We start from the raw sequence: 18,353 nt of genomic DNA, 5'->3' as shown, positions 1-18,353 counted from the left end.
TCTTCTCCTTCCAAGGTCAGCCTATGTGGGGCCTTCCCACAGGAGCAAGAAACAGAGCAGGCCTCCAACCAACCAGCCCACCACCTCCCAAGGAGAGCACGTTCTCGGGCCCAAACTCGTTCTGGAAATTCCATTACCAAGGTTTTTTTACTGCCAGCTGTGCTGTCTCGGGTCCTAGGCTTCCAGCAAAATTCGGCTTGAAACTGTTCCGCTGTAGGAAATGGAAGAAGGCCCAGCAAGTGGAGGCTGGGGTGATACACACAACTGGGAGCAGCAAGAGAGTCCGGAATGGCTTCCCTCAGGCTCACCCCCCACCCAGCAACCTGCTTCTGTGCCCGGCCACGCTCCCTCCCCAGACCACGGCACCAGCTAGAGCTCAGAAACCCCAACTGCAGGTGTCTGCCTCCCTCCCACCACCCCCAGGAGGACTTCTTTCAAGATGACAGCCCGACGATCCACTGGGTCCCCTCTCACCGAGCTCATCACGACCTCCGGTGCATGGCCCCACTGCCTCATCACGGCCGATACCCCCGACCAAGCCCTCACTTCCCTTCTTACCACCCTGGACACGGTAATAATGCTGTGAACGCCCACAGCTCTCTCCCTGCCTTTCCCTCCTTCTCACCGTCTCAGAAGAGCCTCTGCCCTGGTTCAACCCAACCAGCCACCCTCTCCGTGTCTGCACACTGACGCACGTGGTGCCCACTGGTCTCACTTGAGATCAACGGCCACAGCTCTCCCGTGAGCATGATGCCGGCTGGGGATTCTGCTGTGGCTCCCCGCTACACTGATGGCTTAGACTTCGAACACCCTCCCCACCTCCTGGTCTCCTGTTCTCAAGGAGAAAACAGGCACCGTCGGGCGGGCTCTCCCCTACCCTGCCACCACCCTATGAACTCCCACCCTGCGGGCACCCTGTGCCCTTCCTCACCTCCTGCTCGCCTCCCTCTTACCTCTGCAGAACGCAGCTCCCGCAGTGGGTGCCCCTCTTCCCCGTATCACCGTGCCCACCCTCTCCTGCGCCATTCTGGTTGGCACACAGATGCGCTCAGGGACCTTCCCCTCTGTGAAACTCCCTCCCGGGCCCCGGCCAGCCAGTGCCAGAGTCCCTGCTTCCCTCCGCACTGCGCACGACTGCGCACGACTGGGCCGACTGGGCCGACTGGGCCTGTGAAGTGATGCAGCCACTTTGGAAACAGTCTACGGTTCCACGAAACACTACAAGGTTACCATATGACCCCGCAATTCCACTCCTTGGTAGACACCCAAGAGAAATGACAACATACGTCCACACAAAAACTTGTCCGTGAATGTTCACTGCGGCCCTGCTCACGGTAGCCAGAAAGGAGGACCGGTCCAAATGCCCATCAACAGATGGATGCATCCACAAACAAAAAAAGAGGAAGTACTAGTCCATGCTGGAACATGGACGAATCCTGAAAACATAATGCCGAGTGAAAGAAGCCAGGCACCAAAGGCCACATATTCTACAATTCCATCCAAACAAAATGTCCAGAATAGGGAAATCCATAGGGACAGAAAGATTAGTGGTTGCCAAGGGCTGGGGTAATGGATGGGGGGTGGTGATAACAAAAAAGGACACGGGGCTTCTTTTTGAGATGGTGAAAATTTGAAAACTCAAACTGAATGATAATTACCCAACTCTATCCATATCATGAACATTCACTGAACTATACATTTTTTAAAAAAAAATTTTTTTTAAATGTTTATTTCAGAGAGAGAGAGACAGAACGTGAGCAGGAGAGGGGCAGAGAGAGAGGGAGACACAGAATCTGAAGCAGGCTCTAGGCTCTGAGCTATCAGCACAGAGCCCGATGTGGGGCTCCGACTCACGAACCTCGAGATCATGACCTGAGCCGAAGTTGGATGCTTAACCAACTGAGCCACCCAGGCGCCCTTAAGTTGTACACTTTAAATTAGGTGAGGGGCACCAGGTGGCTCAGTCGGTTGAGCATCCTGACTCTTCATTTCAGCAGGTCACGATCCCAGAGTCATGGGATCAAGCCCCACGTCAGGCCGTGTGCCGAGCTTGTTGTGTGTCCACACTTGGCACAGAGCCCACTTATGATTCTCTCTCTCTCTCTGCCCCCTCCCCGGCTCGTGCTCTCTCTCTCTCTCTCTCTCTCTCTCTGTCAAATTAACAAACATTATAATAAATTAGGTGAACCGCATGGTACATAAACTGTATCTCAATAAAGCTGTTTAAAAAACACGACACAGGGGCGCCTGGGTGGCGCAGTCGGTTAAATGTCCGACTTCAGCCAGGTCACGATCTCACGGTCCGTGAGTTCGAGCCCCGCGTCAGGCTCTGGGCTGATGGCTCAGAGCCTGGAGCCTGTTTCCGATTCTGTGTCTCCCTCTCTCTCTGCCCCTCCCCCGTTCATGCTCTGTCTCCCTCTGTCCCAAAAATAAATAAAAAACGTTGAAAAAAAAATTAAAAAAAAAAAAAACACGACACACTCAGGGAGAGGAGAAATGACACAAGGGTGCAAACGGGGACACACAGGCCCCACGGGGCCCCGCGAAGGGACGACGCACGCCCCTGGGGCTGACACCCGCACACGCGCGGGCAGACAGCAGACACGTCTGCGTGGAGACGACACACAGGCACTCAGACGACAACGCGCGCACGAGCTGCACAGGCTGCCCGTGACCACGGAAGCGTGAGTCAGCACGGCTGGGATAAAAGCCCATGGACGCCGAGATTCCGAGTAATCCAAACCTGATGTGGAAGCCCCGAGCCGCAGGAGCTCTGCCGCAGGCTGCACGGCCAAGGCCGGGGCCCCAGCCAGGGCAAGTCTGAAAGCCGATTCTCCCCGAGCCGCAGCCTTGGGGATAGGCAGGAGGAAGGAGCCCCTGAAGGACGGAGCGGACAACCGTCAGGCTTGTCGTCAACTGGTGTGCCTGGCCCTGCGTGCCCCACGTGGGCAGCCTCAGAATTCCCTGACCGGGCCAAAGTCTCAGAAGAAACACCAGGAAGCGGACATCCTCCACCAGCTGGAGGCTGTTATCCGGGGCGACCGCTGGGCCCCCCTTTCCCAGGGTCATGGCCTCTGCAGGCCCCACACCCTGGGAGGTGCTGGGTGAAAGGCTTGCTGGGCCTAGTTGCCCTGCAGCAAGAATCCTTTCGGGGAAGAAGCAATGTGGTCGGTGAGGCGGGTAAATGCAGAGACCTGACAGCCAGGATCCCTGGCGCTGCCCTCCCAAACCGTGTCATCTGGGACAAGTTACCTGACGTCCCTTTGCCTCAGGATTATACCGGCATCGATCCTGTGGGTTGCTCTGAGAAATATACACAGAGCACCTAGCACGGTCCAGGCTCGCGGCAAGGACTGTGCGAATGCTCCCGCTTGCTGCCAGAATTATCACGATCAACTCCCCGTGTGCCTGGGAGTCCCACTGGCTCATGGGTTCAGTGCTGGGAGCAGCATTCTGGAGCCACAGGATGGTTAGCCTCTAACTCCTGGTGCCACCATGACCTGGCTTTCACCCGCTCAGATCTGTGCCGTAAACAGAAGGAACTGCCCGAGGGAAAAAATACCATGGGTTGAGCACCCTTAAGGGGAAAAGTCCTTAGCTAGGAGAGGCCTTCCTGGTTTAGGGGAGTTTTAAAGGCGACAAAGGGCCTGTCAAAGGTTAGTGGAAACGCACCCAGCTGCTAGGGAGCGGTCTCTGGGTGGCAAAATTGTTGCAATTTCCTTCTCTTTAAACTCTGTAGGTGTCTTCTAACTTTTCTAGGATTCCCCATCTGAAAAGGAAAGTCCATTCTGCACAGAATGTCTGCCTACTACAACGAGCAAGTAATGATTCCATAAGAATTATTTTCAAACAGGGGCACCTGGGTGGCTCAGCCAGTTGAGCGTCCGACTTCGGCTCAGGTCATGATCTCGTGGTTTGTGGGTTCGAGCCCCGTGTGGGGGCTCTGTGCTGACGGCTCGGAGCCTGGAGCCTGCTGTGGATTCTGTCTCCATCTCTCTCTCTGCCTCTGCCCCACTCACGCTCCGTCTCTCTGTCTCTTTCTCAAATATAAATTAAAAATTTAAGAAAAAAAAAGAATTATTTTCAAACAAAGTTTTAAAAAAGGAGACAAACCCAATGTCATCCAAATTCCCTGCAAGTGGTGTAGAGGCTGCTCCTGGGAGCCAGGCCCTCCCCAAGCCTCAGTTTCCACATCTGAAACCAAAGGGTCACCGGCAGGATGGATTGAGGTCACGAAGCACAAATGCCTCCCTCCCACCACCGAGGTCCTGCCCACGGCAGGGCGGCCAGCCCCTTCCTTCCCCTCCTTCCTTCTCTGGCCCGGCTCTCCTGGCATCCCCGACCTGACCCCAGCTTTTCCATCAGACACACAATAGATTTTTCCAGGAGGCCACAGCAGCGGGTGTCACCGCTAGATGCCCGTTAGAATCATCAGAGGGATTTGCAGAATTACTGGCACCGAGACCACACCCCAGGCCAACGGATCAAATCTCAGGGGATGTGGCCCAGGCATCAGGATTCTCTCCGAGCTCCCCAAGTGATTCTACTGTGCAGCCAGGCCTGGGAACCACTCATCCAAACTCCGGAAGCTTCCCAACAATGGAATGTTTAAGGGTTCGTCCATGTCTCACAAAGAGAGTGGCATCAGCTGGGGCTGTTCGACGAGAATCAGCCGGTCATAATGCAGGAAACGGGCAAGACAGAGAGGGAACTAGAGGACGAGAAAGTGCCCTGGACCAGGCGGGGCTGGGAAGGGCGTGTCGTGAGCACTTCCCGGGGCTGAGCCTGACCGAGGCCAGTCCCCACCTCGTGTACAGGCGCTGTCTTAGGACCCAACCACCTCCTTCCCTCGAGGGGCGGCTCCACTTCGAATGAAGAATAACTCCCCAAAATTGCCCTGAGCTGGGGGGGGAGGGGTGGGGCTGGGGAGGGGGCTGTGATCTGCTGGGTGGCCAGTGGCAAGCCAATGATGTCGCGGCCACCCAAGCTGGGGAGTCCACAGCACAGACAGTGAAAACAATTAGTAGCGGGGCCTCAGTGACCACGATGAAAGTGCTGATTGTCCTCTGGCACTGTGGGGAGCAGTTCCTCGGGTCTTCAAAAGCTTGGTAAATATTCTTTAAATGAAGGGTGTTCACTTTTATGACAACCCCCGCCCCCTCCCCAGCAGCAGAGATCCTGGCCCGGGGGCAGGGCAGGGCCGCACGCCTGCAGGTGCTCAGAGACTCCCCATCTGCAGCAAACCCCCGCCCTGGAGCCCAGCCAGAGTTAAGGGCAGACCTTGCCAGGCTAGCAGCCACCCGTCCTTTCCATTCCCTGAGCCCGGGAGCCACGTGGCTCTGAGGCACCCCCTCCTATCACCACTGTGGCCCACCAAGCTCGGGCTGGGAGCTTGACCTTGCCCGCTTGGCCCTGAGTCCCCGCAGTGGCAGCGGCTTCAGGACAAGGAGGCAGGAAGCGGCTTTCACATGCCAGGGGGCAGTGTGGACGCCAGGCCCCCGGGCGGAGGGGCGGCTCCCTGCACCGAGGCCCTGCAGTCTCCAACCTCCAGCTCAGAGGCAGAGCCGCGGACAGTGGGTCAGCTCCAGGAAGGAACGTGGCCAGTCCCTCCCACAGCTGGGGGCCAGCCCCCACCGGGTCCCTTGTCCCGGCGCAACCTCCCCTCTGAGCCATCCGACGTCACCCCGGCCCAGAGGGGCGCTGACTGGGTTTTAAGCCATGTTCTCCCCACACGAGATCACGCACGTGAAACGTTCACCACGGAGTCTGACACACAGCAGGACTGCAGCCAGCGATACACGGAGGCTGCGGTGGCAGCAGGGACGGTTTCCCAGGCAAGGTGGAGGAGGATGGGAGGACGGAAGGGGGAGCGGGCTTCGTTCGTCGCTCAGATTCCTGTGCAGGGCCCAGCCCCAACCCCCCCGAGAGGCTCCCGACCACTCAGGCCCTCCAGGCATCCCGGCCCTCCTCTGCACGGTGGCGATGAATCCGTATTTGCCGGGGCTCGTGGCTGTCCTTACTCCTGACCTAGGCTTGGCACCATGGCCCCATCTTCCAGATTTCTTAGAACTCGGACACATCACCAAACCTTGTCTCTGCTAAGCCCTGTCAGTTACTAGCAACGCAAATGCCCACATCCCAGCTGCTAGGGCCGCTCACCAGGTTCCTGACTCACTTGACACATTCACGTACGTCTCTGCAGTTTCTCCTAAACCTCTGTCTGCGGTGCCATTCATCTATTCACTCATTCACTCATTCATTCATTCATTCATTCATTCATTCAGAGATAATGACTGAGCCAGCCCTGTTCTGGGCACTGGGGACACAGCCCCAAATTCCTCCTCACCTGGGGCTAACGTTCTATCGAGGGGGGAGACAGGCAATCGATAAGTAAAACTAGGCATACCAGGTGGAAACAGCGGTGGGGGAGAACGTTTACACGGAACACAGAAATGGGATCTGGAACTTTTAAGTAGTGGACTCAGGGAAGAGCTTACTCAGAAGGTGACATCTGAGAAAAAGTCTGAGGGAGCTGGCAGTCTCCGGGGAGGAATGCTCCAAAGGAGGGCAGTCAGGGGAGCACAGCCCGAGAGGGGTGGAGGAGGTCACAGGCGGACAGGGAGGAGGGACCACAGCCCAGGCCTGCTTGGCTTTCCCCGGGTGAGCGTCACGGGAACGCTTGGACTTAACAAAACCGCTCTGGCTGCTGTCATGGGCAGGGGCGTGGGTGGAGGCAGGGAGATCCGTGAGGGAGGCCACAACCATCACCCCCGAGAGAGGTAGTGTCTGGACCACCCCAGCACTTGTATTTCCTGTCAAGCCCTGTTACACGGGCCCTGCTCCGTACCTGGAACCGCACGTGTTCACGTGGGCCTCCACACCTCTGTCCCTGCTGTGAGCTCTGCCAGGAACGCCCCTCCCGCCCAGCTCAAACGTCACCCCATCGCCGCTCCCTCCCCTGTGGCCTCAGTGGCTCCTGGCAGCGCTCTGTCCCCATCCAGGGGATTTTCTTGTCTATTCTTTGACATGTGAGCTTCAGGAGGACAAGTACTGAGCCACAAACCCCCTTAAAAGAAGCATCCTTGGGGCCAAGCCTCCTTAACAAACTCCCTTGGGCATATCGCCCTTAATGAGAGGTCTGTTCTCCCATAAAATGTGGCCATGGCTTAGGGGACAGCATGTTTTACCTAGAGTCTCCCCATCTACGGACAGTGAATTATGAGGTAACAAAGCATCGAGCAGTCAGCGCTCCCAGGCCAGCAGCCTGTCGGGCCACAGAACACAAGGCCTCTTTGGGCTCGAGGAGCTAATTCAGAGTGTGGGCTCCTGCCAGCCCCAAGGGGCGGAAATGAACCTCTGCTGTGGGGTGGAGGTGATTGGGGGTATGGGCATTTTCTAGACAGATCAAAGGTAGAAATATCTGGTTGGCTTAAAAGCAGAGGCTGACAAAGGGCTTCAGGCGACCCTTGGGGAACAGGGTTTGCATCCAGACCGACCGTGTCCTGACAAATGCTCCCACCTTCGAACAGTTCTCTAAAAGGGGACCGTGCTTCAGGCCCCTCAGCCCGTGTTACAGAGAACAGAAGAAAAGGAGACTGCAGGGTGTTTCATATTCTCTGACAAGTAACGTGTGCCTAATAGCAGCCCACTGCCCTCCAATATTTTGAAAATGGAGAAAACAGTGGCAATGGTGATTTAGGGCCTAGAAACACCAGAAGGCTCTGTTTGACCTTCAAATCCTGTTAACCAGGAGGCTGACACTTGTTTTTTCTTAGTTGGCTTCCCAGTTTTCGGGGACCCAAGGACACGCAGAAGCTGAGCATCCTGCTCTCCCAGTGGGACCCGGGCCCGAGGACTGCCAGCCCGGGCCCCAGAGGGCAAGCACCAGACCAACGGTGTAGGACACCCTTTTGGGCTCTACAGCTGTTGCCACAGCTACTGCATCGCTGGCCAGCACAGGGCTTACAACCCTGAGTCACTGTCGACATTTACTCAGTCCTTTCCCACTGACTCAGAAGAGGCCGAGTGGGATGGTGGGGGAGCACTGGACTGGGAGTCAGGGGCCCTGACAGTCACCCTTTGACCCTGGGTGAGTCTCTTCCCTTCCGTGGGCTTCAGCTTCCCTGTCTGGAGAATTAAGAGGGGGCCAAGAGGCCCCCAAAGCCTCCTCCAGCCACAGCTGTCCACACTCAGGCCAAAGTCAGGGTGGCCTATGGAAATGACGTTGAGCTGAACTCACCCCTGGAGGTTTTCATAACAAGGATTATTTGTGCTAACAGGAAACACGGAGCTGCCAGAGCCCAGGCAGCCTGCAAAGATTACTGTTATTGGGCTCGTCATGGTCATTGTTGTTTCTCAGGCTCCGGAGGCAGGCAAGGCCTACATGCTGAACACAGAATGCCAGGCCCCGCAGATGGCTTGGGAACGTCCCACCGCAGGGTCCAGGTGTGGAAACTGAGGCTCAGAGAGGTCAAGCGACTCTCCCAGAGTCATGCACAAATCCCCTGGGCCCCCTCCGAAAGCCCACCCCTGGGCCCCTGCCCCACTGAGCACGGCTGACAGATGAAAGGCCAGCGCAGCCCCGAAGACACTCACGGGCCCGGAGGCCGCCCTCCCTCTAGCCCGCCTGAGGACGCCAGGGAAGAAAAATAAAACCAGCCCCCAGACCAGCCCCCAGTGGCCCTGCTCGAGAGGAGCAGCAGTGAGGTGATGTCTGGCTTTTATTCCATATCATAAATAAGTTATTAATCCAGGGCAGACAGCAAGGCACAGCCATGGGGAGACCGGGGAGGTGAAACTCTGCAAGACCAGACCACCTTGAGGACTGGAAAACTACCCAGGCCCCAGACCCCGCAAGTCCGCTCAGACAGAGGCCCCGGTGGGACAGGGGCTTCTGGGAAGCAAGGAGAGCACTGGAACGGGTGACCAGCGGTCTGGAAACAAACCTACCGTGGATCCTGCCTCAGTTTCTCTACTTATTCCAAGAGATCAGCAAGAGTGAGTAAACGCTACCATGATATTGTTCTAGGCACTATGGCAGAACTTTATATGTTTGATTTCCAGTGAATAAAACAAGGTAGGACACCCACTTCACAGATGTGGAAACTGAGGCTCAGAGAGGTCAAGCGACTTTCCCAGAGTCACCGTGGACGAGCGATGGCAAAGGGGGCTGCAGTCCTCCTGTCCCCGTCCGCACGCCTCTCTGCGGTGAGACTTTGCCGCCACCGGCCTCCAGAGGTGGCACCCATTTCCCCGCTCCTGGAAAACCTAGCCTGGCCTCGTGGCTCTCTTTGACCCACGGAATGCACAGAAGCAGTCACGCGACTGCCCAGACCAGGCCTGAAGAGGTCCCGCAGCTTCCGGCCGTGCTCTCCGGAGACCGCGGTGCCAAAACCAGTGCTGCCCGCCGGACGGAGGGAGCTGGGGCCCGCCGGCCAGCACCGACGCCGGATGTGGGAACCGGGCCAGCTCGGACCGTCCAGCCCAGCCCGCCGTCCGGCTGCGCACAGCTGCGGGGGAGCCCGGGAGCAGCCAGCAGAGGAACCTCGCAGCCAACCTACAGAATCACCATAGCACTCCCTCACAGGGTCAGCTCACCCCGCAGCCACCGAGAGTCTGCCCCGGGGCAGGCCCTGTGCGGGGTCCTGAGGACACACGGGTGACTAAGCTCGGACCCCGCCCTTTGGGAACCCGATGGGACGGGTCCGGGTGAGGACACAAACTGGGGCCAGGAGCAAGTTGTAGCCTGAGGAAAACTAACAGGCCTGGTGAGGTCAGGACGGGGACGGGCTCTGCCTGCCCAGCTGAGAGCCCAGGGACCTCTCTGGGGGTGTCAAGCAGAGCAATAGGTTGCTCTTGACCTTCTTCTTCTTTCCCACCACCCACCTCCCCAGACCCAGCAGATTCAGCTGACAAGTTCACACCATAGCAACAGCTGCAGCATATCGCGTACTGAGCACACAGGACAGCTCTAGGAAGTGACCTCCTTTACGATGCCCACCTCACAGGTGAGGAAACGGAGGCACAGAGAGGCCCAGTAACTGTCCAAGGCCACACAGCATGTGTGAAAGCCAGAGCTGGGACTTCAACCCGGGAGATGCGGTTGCAAGGGTCACTCTCTCGTCCCCTCACGAACCGCCCCACCGGCGATCAGAGGCCTCTAGCTAATTGTCCTGCTGTGACCGGCCCACACGCTGTCTTAATAGGACCCTTTGCTTCAAAACCGCTATTTCTGGGGCACCTGGGTGGCTCAGTCAGTTAAACATCCGACTCTTGATTTCGGCTCAAGTCCATGATCTCCCGGTTCATGAGCTCAAGCCCCACATCCAGCTCTGTGCTGTCAGGGCTTGGGATTCTCTCTCCCTCTCCCTCTCTGTCTCTGCCCCTCCCGTGAGCTCCCTCTCTCTCTCCCTCAAAATAAATAAGCAAACTAAACAAACACTTTTTTAGGTCACTATTTCAAACTTATCCTTCAAATACTTAAAGATCTTACAAAGCCAGATGGGTACTTCCTTTAAACAGGGCATACCCCCACACCCCCTGTTTGCCACAGTCCCCCCTCCCCTACTATACGGGGCCCTTTCTCTGTGTCACTCCCTGCTCCTGGAGGCACTGAAGTCACCACCTCCTGTGCAACGTGAGCCCCACCCCCTGCTTGGCACTGAGATAAACAGAAGGTGTATGGCTAACGTGAGGGACGTACAAGCGAGTGGAGGGAAGGGGAAGGCACCAGAGGAGGAGCAACCAGCCTGAGCAAAGGCGGGGGGGGGGGGGGGGCTGCAAAGTCAGGTGAGAACACATCAGCATGGCTGGGGAGAGGATGGGGGTCCACAGAGCAGGAACCACTATCTAGGCCAGGGAGGCGGGAGGAGCAACGAGGTGAGACCAGACCAACCTCTGTCCCTCCCAGGGTTGACAGCACAGCCGAGTGAGGGCAGGCAGCCCGCAGGCCAAGATGTACAGAGACAGGCCAGCTGGGTAGCTGGATGAGGGCACCTCTTGAAACTCCAGGCGTCCCACTCCACATCCCCAGGACAGGGGTGGACAGCAGGACAGAGCCAGGGGCTTCCCAAGGAGGTCCTGGCTCAGCCCTCTGGCTCCCCAGCCAGCAAGGAGTGGCCCCCAGGGCAAGAACAGGTGCTGACAGGGACACCAATGAGCCACAGGCAAATGTGCAATGGCAGCACCGTACCAGCGTGCATCTGGAAAGATCAGCATCTTCCACCCATACTAATGTAACTCCTGCTTCCAGACCCCCCATGGCTCCCTATGGCCACAGGGGCAAGTCTAAGCTCCACGGTGAGGCACAGATTTTCCAAACTACATTTTCACTGCTCCCCCTCTCCTATGGAGAGCTGGGATGATTCGCCATTTCCCTACGAAGAATGCCTACAGTTCCTACCTCCGGGTTTTAAAAAACTCCTACTGAGGCTTTAATATGCGGCCCAAATGGCCTCTCCCCTCGCAAGGGAAGCCTTCTCGGAGCACCTCTCCTTCTCAATAGTCCCCTCCAGGCCACCCACCAAGTGCATTATGCTTCCCTGTTTTCCCATAAAACACTGAAGTTTAGTGTGGTCTGTCTGGTTTCGCACTGTCCACTGGGCACGTCAGCCTTTTCTTTAAACTGTGGGCTTCAAGCCCCCTGGGGGGGCGGGGGGGCTCAGTCGGTTAAGGGTCCACTTCGGCTCAGGTCATGATCTCACAGTCTGTGGGTTCAAGCCCCGCGTCAGGCTCTGTGCCGACAGCTCAGTGCCTGGAGCCTGCTTTGGATTCTGTGTCTCCCTCTCTCTATGCCCCTCCCCCACTCACTCCCTATCTCCCTCTCTCCCTCTCTCTCTCTCAAACATAAATAAACGTTAAAAAAATTCAAACTGTGGGCTTCTAGAATTCAGGGAGACAGGGCTGAGTCTCATCCCTGCACCCCCAGGACCTGGTGAAGGGCCGGGCTCTGGACAAGGGCCCACGGATTAAGGCAGCTGCATTATCTCAGCTCAGACGTGATACTTACACTTCACGCGTGGAGCCAGTGCTGATCGGCTCATCGTGCTAAGATTGCCGAAGCAGAGGGAAGGCAGGGCTTGGCCAGCCCGGGGACCAGAGGTGGCCTCAGACCCACGCCAGAGAACGCTGCTAATCTACATCCTGCTGCAACGCAAGGGCATCTGATAATATTTACAGCGTTTTCCACTATTAATAATAACTGTAATTACTGTAGTAAATGCTATGAGAAGTAATAAATATTAGTATCAAGAGGCACTGAAATAATTTCCTTTATTAAGACCCCACCGTACACCAGATGCTTTGCTTTTTTATATCATCTTATTTAATTCTCTGTACAAGCCTACAAATGGTTGCCCTTCTCTCCTTTTGAAGGTGAGGAATCTATACACAGAGCGATTTAGAAACACAGTCAGGGTCACGCGGCCAGTCTGGACCAGAGCGAAGAGACCCCCGCACTTTCTGTCGCCCTAGACTGTCTCCTCACAATTACTAACAGCACCTGTCTAGGCCTTTCTACTGGCCGGGCACATTTTGTAACAGCTTTACTGAAACATAATTCATATGCCATACAACTCACCCATTTAAAGCGTAGAATTTAATGGTATTTAGTATATGCACAGGGCCGTGCAACTGCCCCACAATCAATTTTAGAATTTCATCACCCCGTAAAGAAACCCCTTCCCCATCTGCTCCCTACCCCACTGTAAGCCCATTCTAAAGGCAAAGGACAGAGCCTCAGAGAGCTGCTGTGATTTGTACATTAGGCAGGGGTAAGAAGCAAGGCTGGGACCCAGCCCCGCTGCCCCTCCTCACACGGCCTGCCAGGGGTCTACTCTGTAACCCCTTAAATATGCATGATCTGCAGAGGGTGAAAAACGGAACCAGATGGTGACAGAGCTTACATGTGCCTTGCTTCCACACCAGGCCCGTGACTCACAGAGTCACTGAAGGCAAAGGGGGGACGCACAGCACAGACAAGTCCCCGCCACCCCCAGTGCAGGGGCAGCGGGGCCCAGGACACAGGGAGGCAGAGAAGGCAGTGGGGGAAGGAGCCTTTCGGGCAGTCTGGGATCTAGATGGTTCGTGGGGCCCCACTCCGCTGACCCCATTCCTGCACCCCCAATCCCTCCTGACCCACAAAGAACTGGCCCCTGCCCCAGGCCTCTGTGTTCCTCCCAGGAATTCAGAGCCATAATCGCTAACAGGGGACCTGCTCTGCACTTGACCCCCAGCCCGGGGTCCTGAGGTCACCCGGGTCCTCCCTGCCCACAGGCCCTCAGAGGCTGGGGGTCACAGGAGTGTCGGGAGAACCACTGCACTGACTGGCTGGGCTCCCCGAGACAGTCTCTGAAGAGTGGTCCTGCCTGGGCACATTCCCAGTTGGGTATCCTAGGGTCTGACGGCTCCCACCCCCCCACCCCGCCCCAGGGGAAACAATTAGCAGGTAGAAGGGGCCGCCCACATCTCTTATTTCCTTCCCCCACACAAGCCTGCCCTGGGCCAGTCATTCTCTCTGCTGGCCAGAGGCCCAGCACTCCCTTTCACATTTATAATGTTTGACCAGTCTTGAGCCAATGCCACCTCCTTCAGGGAGGCTTCCTAGATGCCCTGACCAAAATAAGTGGGTCCTTGGGCTGCTGCCTCACACAAAACTGTGATTTGTCTGCTCGTATGTCTGGGTCCCCATTATCCTACAAACTCATCCAGGGCAGAGGTCCCAGCTTCCTCATTCCTGGGTCCTTCCTGACCCTCTCCCCCGCACTGTGACACACAAGACCCTCCAGAAGAGCAGGTAGGAAACGAGGTCAGTTTTGGCATGAATTAACCGCAGGGCACAGCACCCTCCCAGCGTCTGTCCCAGGTGTCCGTGGGGGAGTGGCTCTACGGGATGGCAGTGACACTTGCTGCCCGCCCCCTACCCCCGGGGGGGTTCCAGTTGGCAATGAGGACCAAGCCACCAGTTTAGAGATGGCGCTTCCCCCCAGCGCAGCTATGATCCAAATGGCTGCAGTCTATCCACACAAAGCGTCTTTGTTCAAGCCCTTCTCACAGTTGGAAGGTTGGCTTGGCCATGAGGGCCAAACTCAGGGCTGGCTGTCTTTTCTCCTGGTACCTGCAATGAAGCCTGGTCTCGCACAGAGCATGTCCTAGAACCCGCCAGGCCAGGAGGCCTCAACCATAGGTCTAGAGAGGCCTGGCTTCAAATTCCTTCAGCTGGCCTGCCCCGCATCCCAAAGCACCAATGCCAGAGCTGGAAGGGGCTCTGAGCCCCTCTATCCCATCCTCCGAGGTGTACCTAAGAGGCAAGTGGAGCCCAGAGAAGGAGAGCAGCATGCCCAGGGTCACACAGCCACGTCTCCAACTCCCAGCTCAGACTCTTTGCAGTTAACAGGCTGTCCCATCCCTACTCGAGGACCCCTCTCCTACCCTGCCCTCCCCTCAAGGTCAGGCCAAGGCCCACCTTCCCAGTGCGCCTTCTGGGATCCCCTCCCCGGTTCCATCCAGCATGGGGATGTACCCTCACTGGCTTGAAGAAGGAAGAGCTTCTGCCCAGAATGCCCTCCTCGCCCTCTGGCCTCAGCAAACTTCTACCCACCCTTCAAGGCCCAGTTCAAACGTGACGTTCCCGGGGCACCAAAGACAACAATCGCTCCCGTCTCCTGAGCACCATCTCCATCGTGCTCTGGAATGCCAACAAGTTAACGCAGAAACTACCAGAGGTGTTTCTCCTGCTCGGCACCCAAGTTCCTTGAGGGCAGGGACGGGGCTCTCTGCGAAGCAGGGTAATAACAACATCTGCATACACACCGCGTACGACCGGCGGGCTTTACAAACCATACGGCGCTGGGCAAACAAGCTCTCTGCCTATCCTCAGATCTCCCCCCACGGCTCAGTCTCCCCGTCTATACAGCGGGCGAAGATAATGAGTGCACGTCCCCGCGTGCAGGCCGGGGCTGTTGCTGCTATATTCCTCGGGTCACTTTCATTTTCTTATGTCTCCCTGAGGACCTCACCCACGGCCAGTGGTCAGTACGTATTTTTTTGGAAAGAAGGCCTTTTGGGACTCGAGGTGCTAAAGAAGATGGGGTTAAAATCCAAAGACCACACACGGATACAGACTCAAATCCGATCAGAAATGTTACACCGTAGGGGCGCCTGGGTGGCTCCGTCCGTCGAGCGACGGACTTCGGCTCAGGTCGTGATCTCGCGGTTTGCGAGTTCGAGCCTCGCCTCGGGCTCTGTGATGACAGCTCGGAGCTCGGAGCCCGGAGCCTGCTTCGGATTCTGTGTCTCCCTCTCTCTCTGCCCCTCCCCTGCTCATGCTCTGCCTCATAAATAAATAAACATTAAAAAATTTAAAGAAAGAAAAAAAAAGAAAGAAAGAAAGAAAGAAAGAAAGAAAGAAAGAAAGGTTGCACTGTGGCCTTTGGGTCCAAAGGGGGCTCAGCTGGGTCACCGTGAACAGCCCCTTGCTCTCATGGGACACGGGGCAGTTTTCCGGAATGGGCTGGAAATTCTGAAATCCTTGCCCCTGGGAGGCTTCTGCACTGGGCTGTGGCTAGGGACTGGCTCCAGAGACAGCCGAAGGCAGCAGCAGTGGCCTGGGGGCAAGCCAAAGCAGTGGTAGGCATACCACAGGTAGTAATGCTGTTGATCGTCCACTGACAGCTTTGAGGCCCCAACGTACTTTCGTTGGGGCAGCGGAAGAGGCGGTGGCCGCAGCCCTGTCACTGAAGAGCCAACGGCCTCTGTGGCTGCGGACCAGAGAGGGAGTTCACGGTGCGATTCGGTCAAGCCACCGGTTTGCACCAGCACTTTCTGTCTCGCCCTCTGCACAGACACCGCATCCCTGGGCGACTGCAAACATCAGTCGCCCCTTAGGGGGGTGATGATAAAAAAAGAACAAGAAGCCCTGGCCCACATCAAGGCAATGTGACAATCAGCAGGAAGACACCGTGCAAGGACGGGGACACGGGGAGAAATGCTCCCAGCCCCGCTAGTGAAGAAAGATTCCCCCTTAGCATCCTCCCGATCTGACGCATCCCTCACTTAAAGCGGAAGGGCAGAGGAGCACGGGGGTCCTTTCCTGAGACGCGTCAGCTCATACCTGACAAAGTGTGACAAAGTAAAGCCTGGGACTGCCACATGGGCTCACAAGCGCCTGAGACACCGGGGATGGAGCCGAACTCCAGCACGAGTCAAGGCTCCGAGAGGGCCACCCACGGCTTTGGGGTTTGCAGTACAGAGCCAACTAGCAGGCGTTCTGAGCTTGGGTGGATGGAACGGGTCCTAAGAAAAGGAACTCACTGAGCTCCTGAGTGGCTCAGTGAGTTAAGTATCTGACTCTTGATTTCGGCTCAGGTCATGATCTCACGGTTCGTCGATTCGAGCCCCGCGTTGGGCTCCACACGGACAGTGCAGAGCCTGCTTGGGATTCTCTCTCTTGCCCTCTCTCCCTGCCCCTCATCCACACATGCACGTGTGTGCTCTCCCTCCCTCTCTCTCTCAAAATAAATAAACTTTAAAAAAGAAATCTATTTAAAAAAAAATTTTTTTTAATGTTTATTTATTTTTGAGAGAGACAGAGACAGAATGCGAGTGGGTTAGGGGCAGACAGAGAGGGAGACACAGACTCTGAGGCGGGCTCCAGGCTCCGAGCTGTCAGCACAGAGCCCGACGTGGGGCCCGAACCCACGGGCCATGAGATCATGACCTGAACTGAAGTCGGACGCCCAACCGCGGGAGAGGAGGCGTCCCCGAAAATCTGTGCTGCATGGCACTGTCACCACATAGCCACCCAGGCACCCCAAGAAATCTGTTTTTCTAAAAAAGGGGAGCACTCACAGAGGGGAGCACAGGGAAAGAGCAGGCTGACTTTAAGACCAAAGACAGTGGGGGATGAGGAAGGACGTAACAATAACAAAAATAACGGCAGCTAACACCAACAGAGCCTTGACCCCATGCCAGGCAGGTGCTGACCACCCACCACATTGCCTGGTAAGGTAGGTCCTATTATCGTCACTACCACTCAGCCCCGGGAGGGCGTGGACTATGTCTGTGGCATCCCCCAGAGCCTGAACAGGGCTGGCCACATAGGGCGCACACAGTAAATGTGTGCATTATGCCTAAATCCTTGCTTCACACAGAAGGGAAGGCAGCGCAGAGTAATTAACATCTCCAAAGCCTCAGGGCTACTGGGTGGCCCAGCCAGGATTCAGCCCCAGCAGAGCCCGCCTTCCTTACCGCTGCATGTGTCTGGGCTCAGAGAATCCTGCTAGCTTAAGCCGTGGTCCCAGCTCGTCCGGTGGGGGAATGGACAAGGCATCATCCTAACCAGATCTTCCGCACCTGCCAGAGCGTGAACCTGGTGGCCAGTGGGGCATGCGGAGCTCTCCGGAGGCAGTGAGGCCTGTGACTGGCCCAAACCACACATTGTGCCCCCAGGAGTCCCAAACACAGGGAGCCAAGGAGAAAACCACGCCAGCCTGGCCCGGGTAGCCAGGCTTGTCCCTTACCAATCCGTCGCAGTTGCTGATGGCGACAGCTGCCCCTGGCATGCCCGTGACGTCCCCGGTGTAGACACACTCCCGCCGCAAGGGCTGTCGGAACAGCTCCCGAAAATCCTCCTGCCACTCCACGGAGGCTCCGGGCACCACCAGCCGTCGGTTGGGCCGTAGGCGCAAATGCAGTTCCTCCCCGAAAACAGTAACATTGAAGTAGAGGGAGGAGCGCCCCACCCGGCCAGGCTGCAGGGTGGCTCCTTTGCGGCGCAGGGGGCTGCGGGCCACCCGGAGGTGACCTGAGCGTGACCGTGGTGCGGGTGGCTCATCCACTATTGCACTCCCTGAGGAGGCTGCTGCTGGCCCAGACAGCACGTGGGAGAGGAAGCGTCCCCGAAAATCTGTGCTGCATGGCACTGTCACAACATAGTCACTGAGCTTTCCGGAGAGGCGCAGCTCTGCTGGAAGTAAACAAGGAGTTACATCAATGTAGTCTGTGCAAAGGTAAGGGGAGACCGGCAATCCCACGGGCGGAGAGAGCTCTGCAACCCTCCGCGTCACCTCGGAGGGACCTCTTAGCCCAAGTTCATCCGATAGCCATCCAGTGCTTCCTGAGCCTCTGGATCTCTGTACTTAGATGAACGGTGTTCAAGTACTCTGTGCACATAACTTGCTTTCTGTAGTCCCCAAGGCCCTGTTAAACTTAACAGAAGAAAAGAAATGATGCCAGAGTCCTGTCTGTCACTCTAGCCACGAGCCTTCCAACTTTGGGCATTGCCAAGGAAAGGGTTGAAATTCCCCGAAAGCCCCCAGGGCAAGGAGAGGGATGGCGGGATCTGCCCAGACTCCCTC

The 18,353-nt window shown here is 56.8% G+C and overlaps 1 protein-coding gene across 9 annotated transcripts in view; it reads right to left on the bottom strand.

Moving 5' to 3' along the window:
• Positions 1 to 18,353, bottom strand: part of ADAMTS14 (ADAM metallopeptidase with thrombospondin type 1 motif 14) — a 115,615-nt gene that overhangs the window by 62,836 nt on the left and 34,426 nt on the right. For 6 of the 9 annotated variants that reach the window (XM_047825603.1, XM_047825609.1, XM_047825612.1 and 3 more), the window contains one exon: positions 17,517 to 17,962. The exons of 1 other annotated variant lie outside the window; for it this stretch is intronic. In XM_047825603.1, coding sequence (XP_047681559.1) covers positions 17,517 to 17,962 — 446 coding nt within the window. The remainder of the gene's footprint in view (positions 1 to 17,516; positions 17,963 to 18,353) is intronic. 2 more of the 9 variants (XM_047825608.1, XM_047825610.1) reach the window with 1 other exon arrangement.

This window comes from Prionailurus viverrinus, chromosome D2 (assembly GCF_022837055.1).
Source record: "Prionailurus viverrinus isolate Anna chromosome D2, UM_Priviv_1.0, whole genome shotgun sequence".
Taxonomy (NCBI): domain Eukaryota; kingdom Metazoa; phylum Chordata; class Mammalia; order Carnivora; family Felidae; genus Prionailurus; species Prionailurus viverrinus.
Note: the sequence above shows the minus strand (reverse complement) of the source record. Positions and strands in the feature narration are given on the sequence as shown.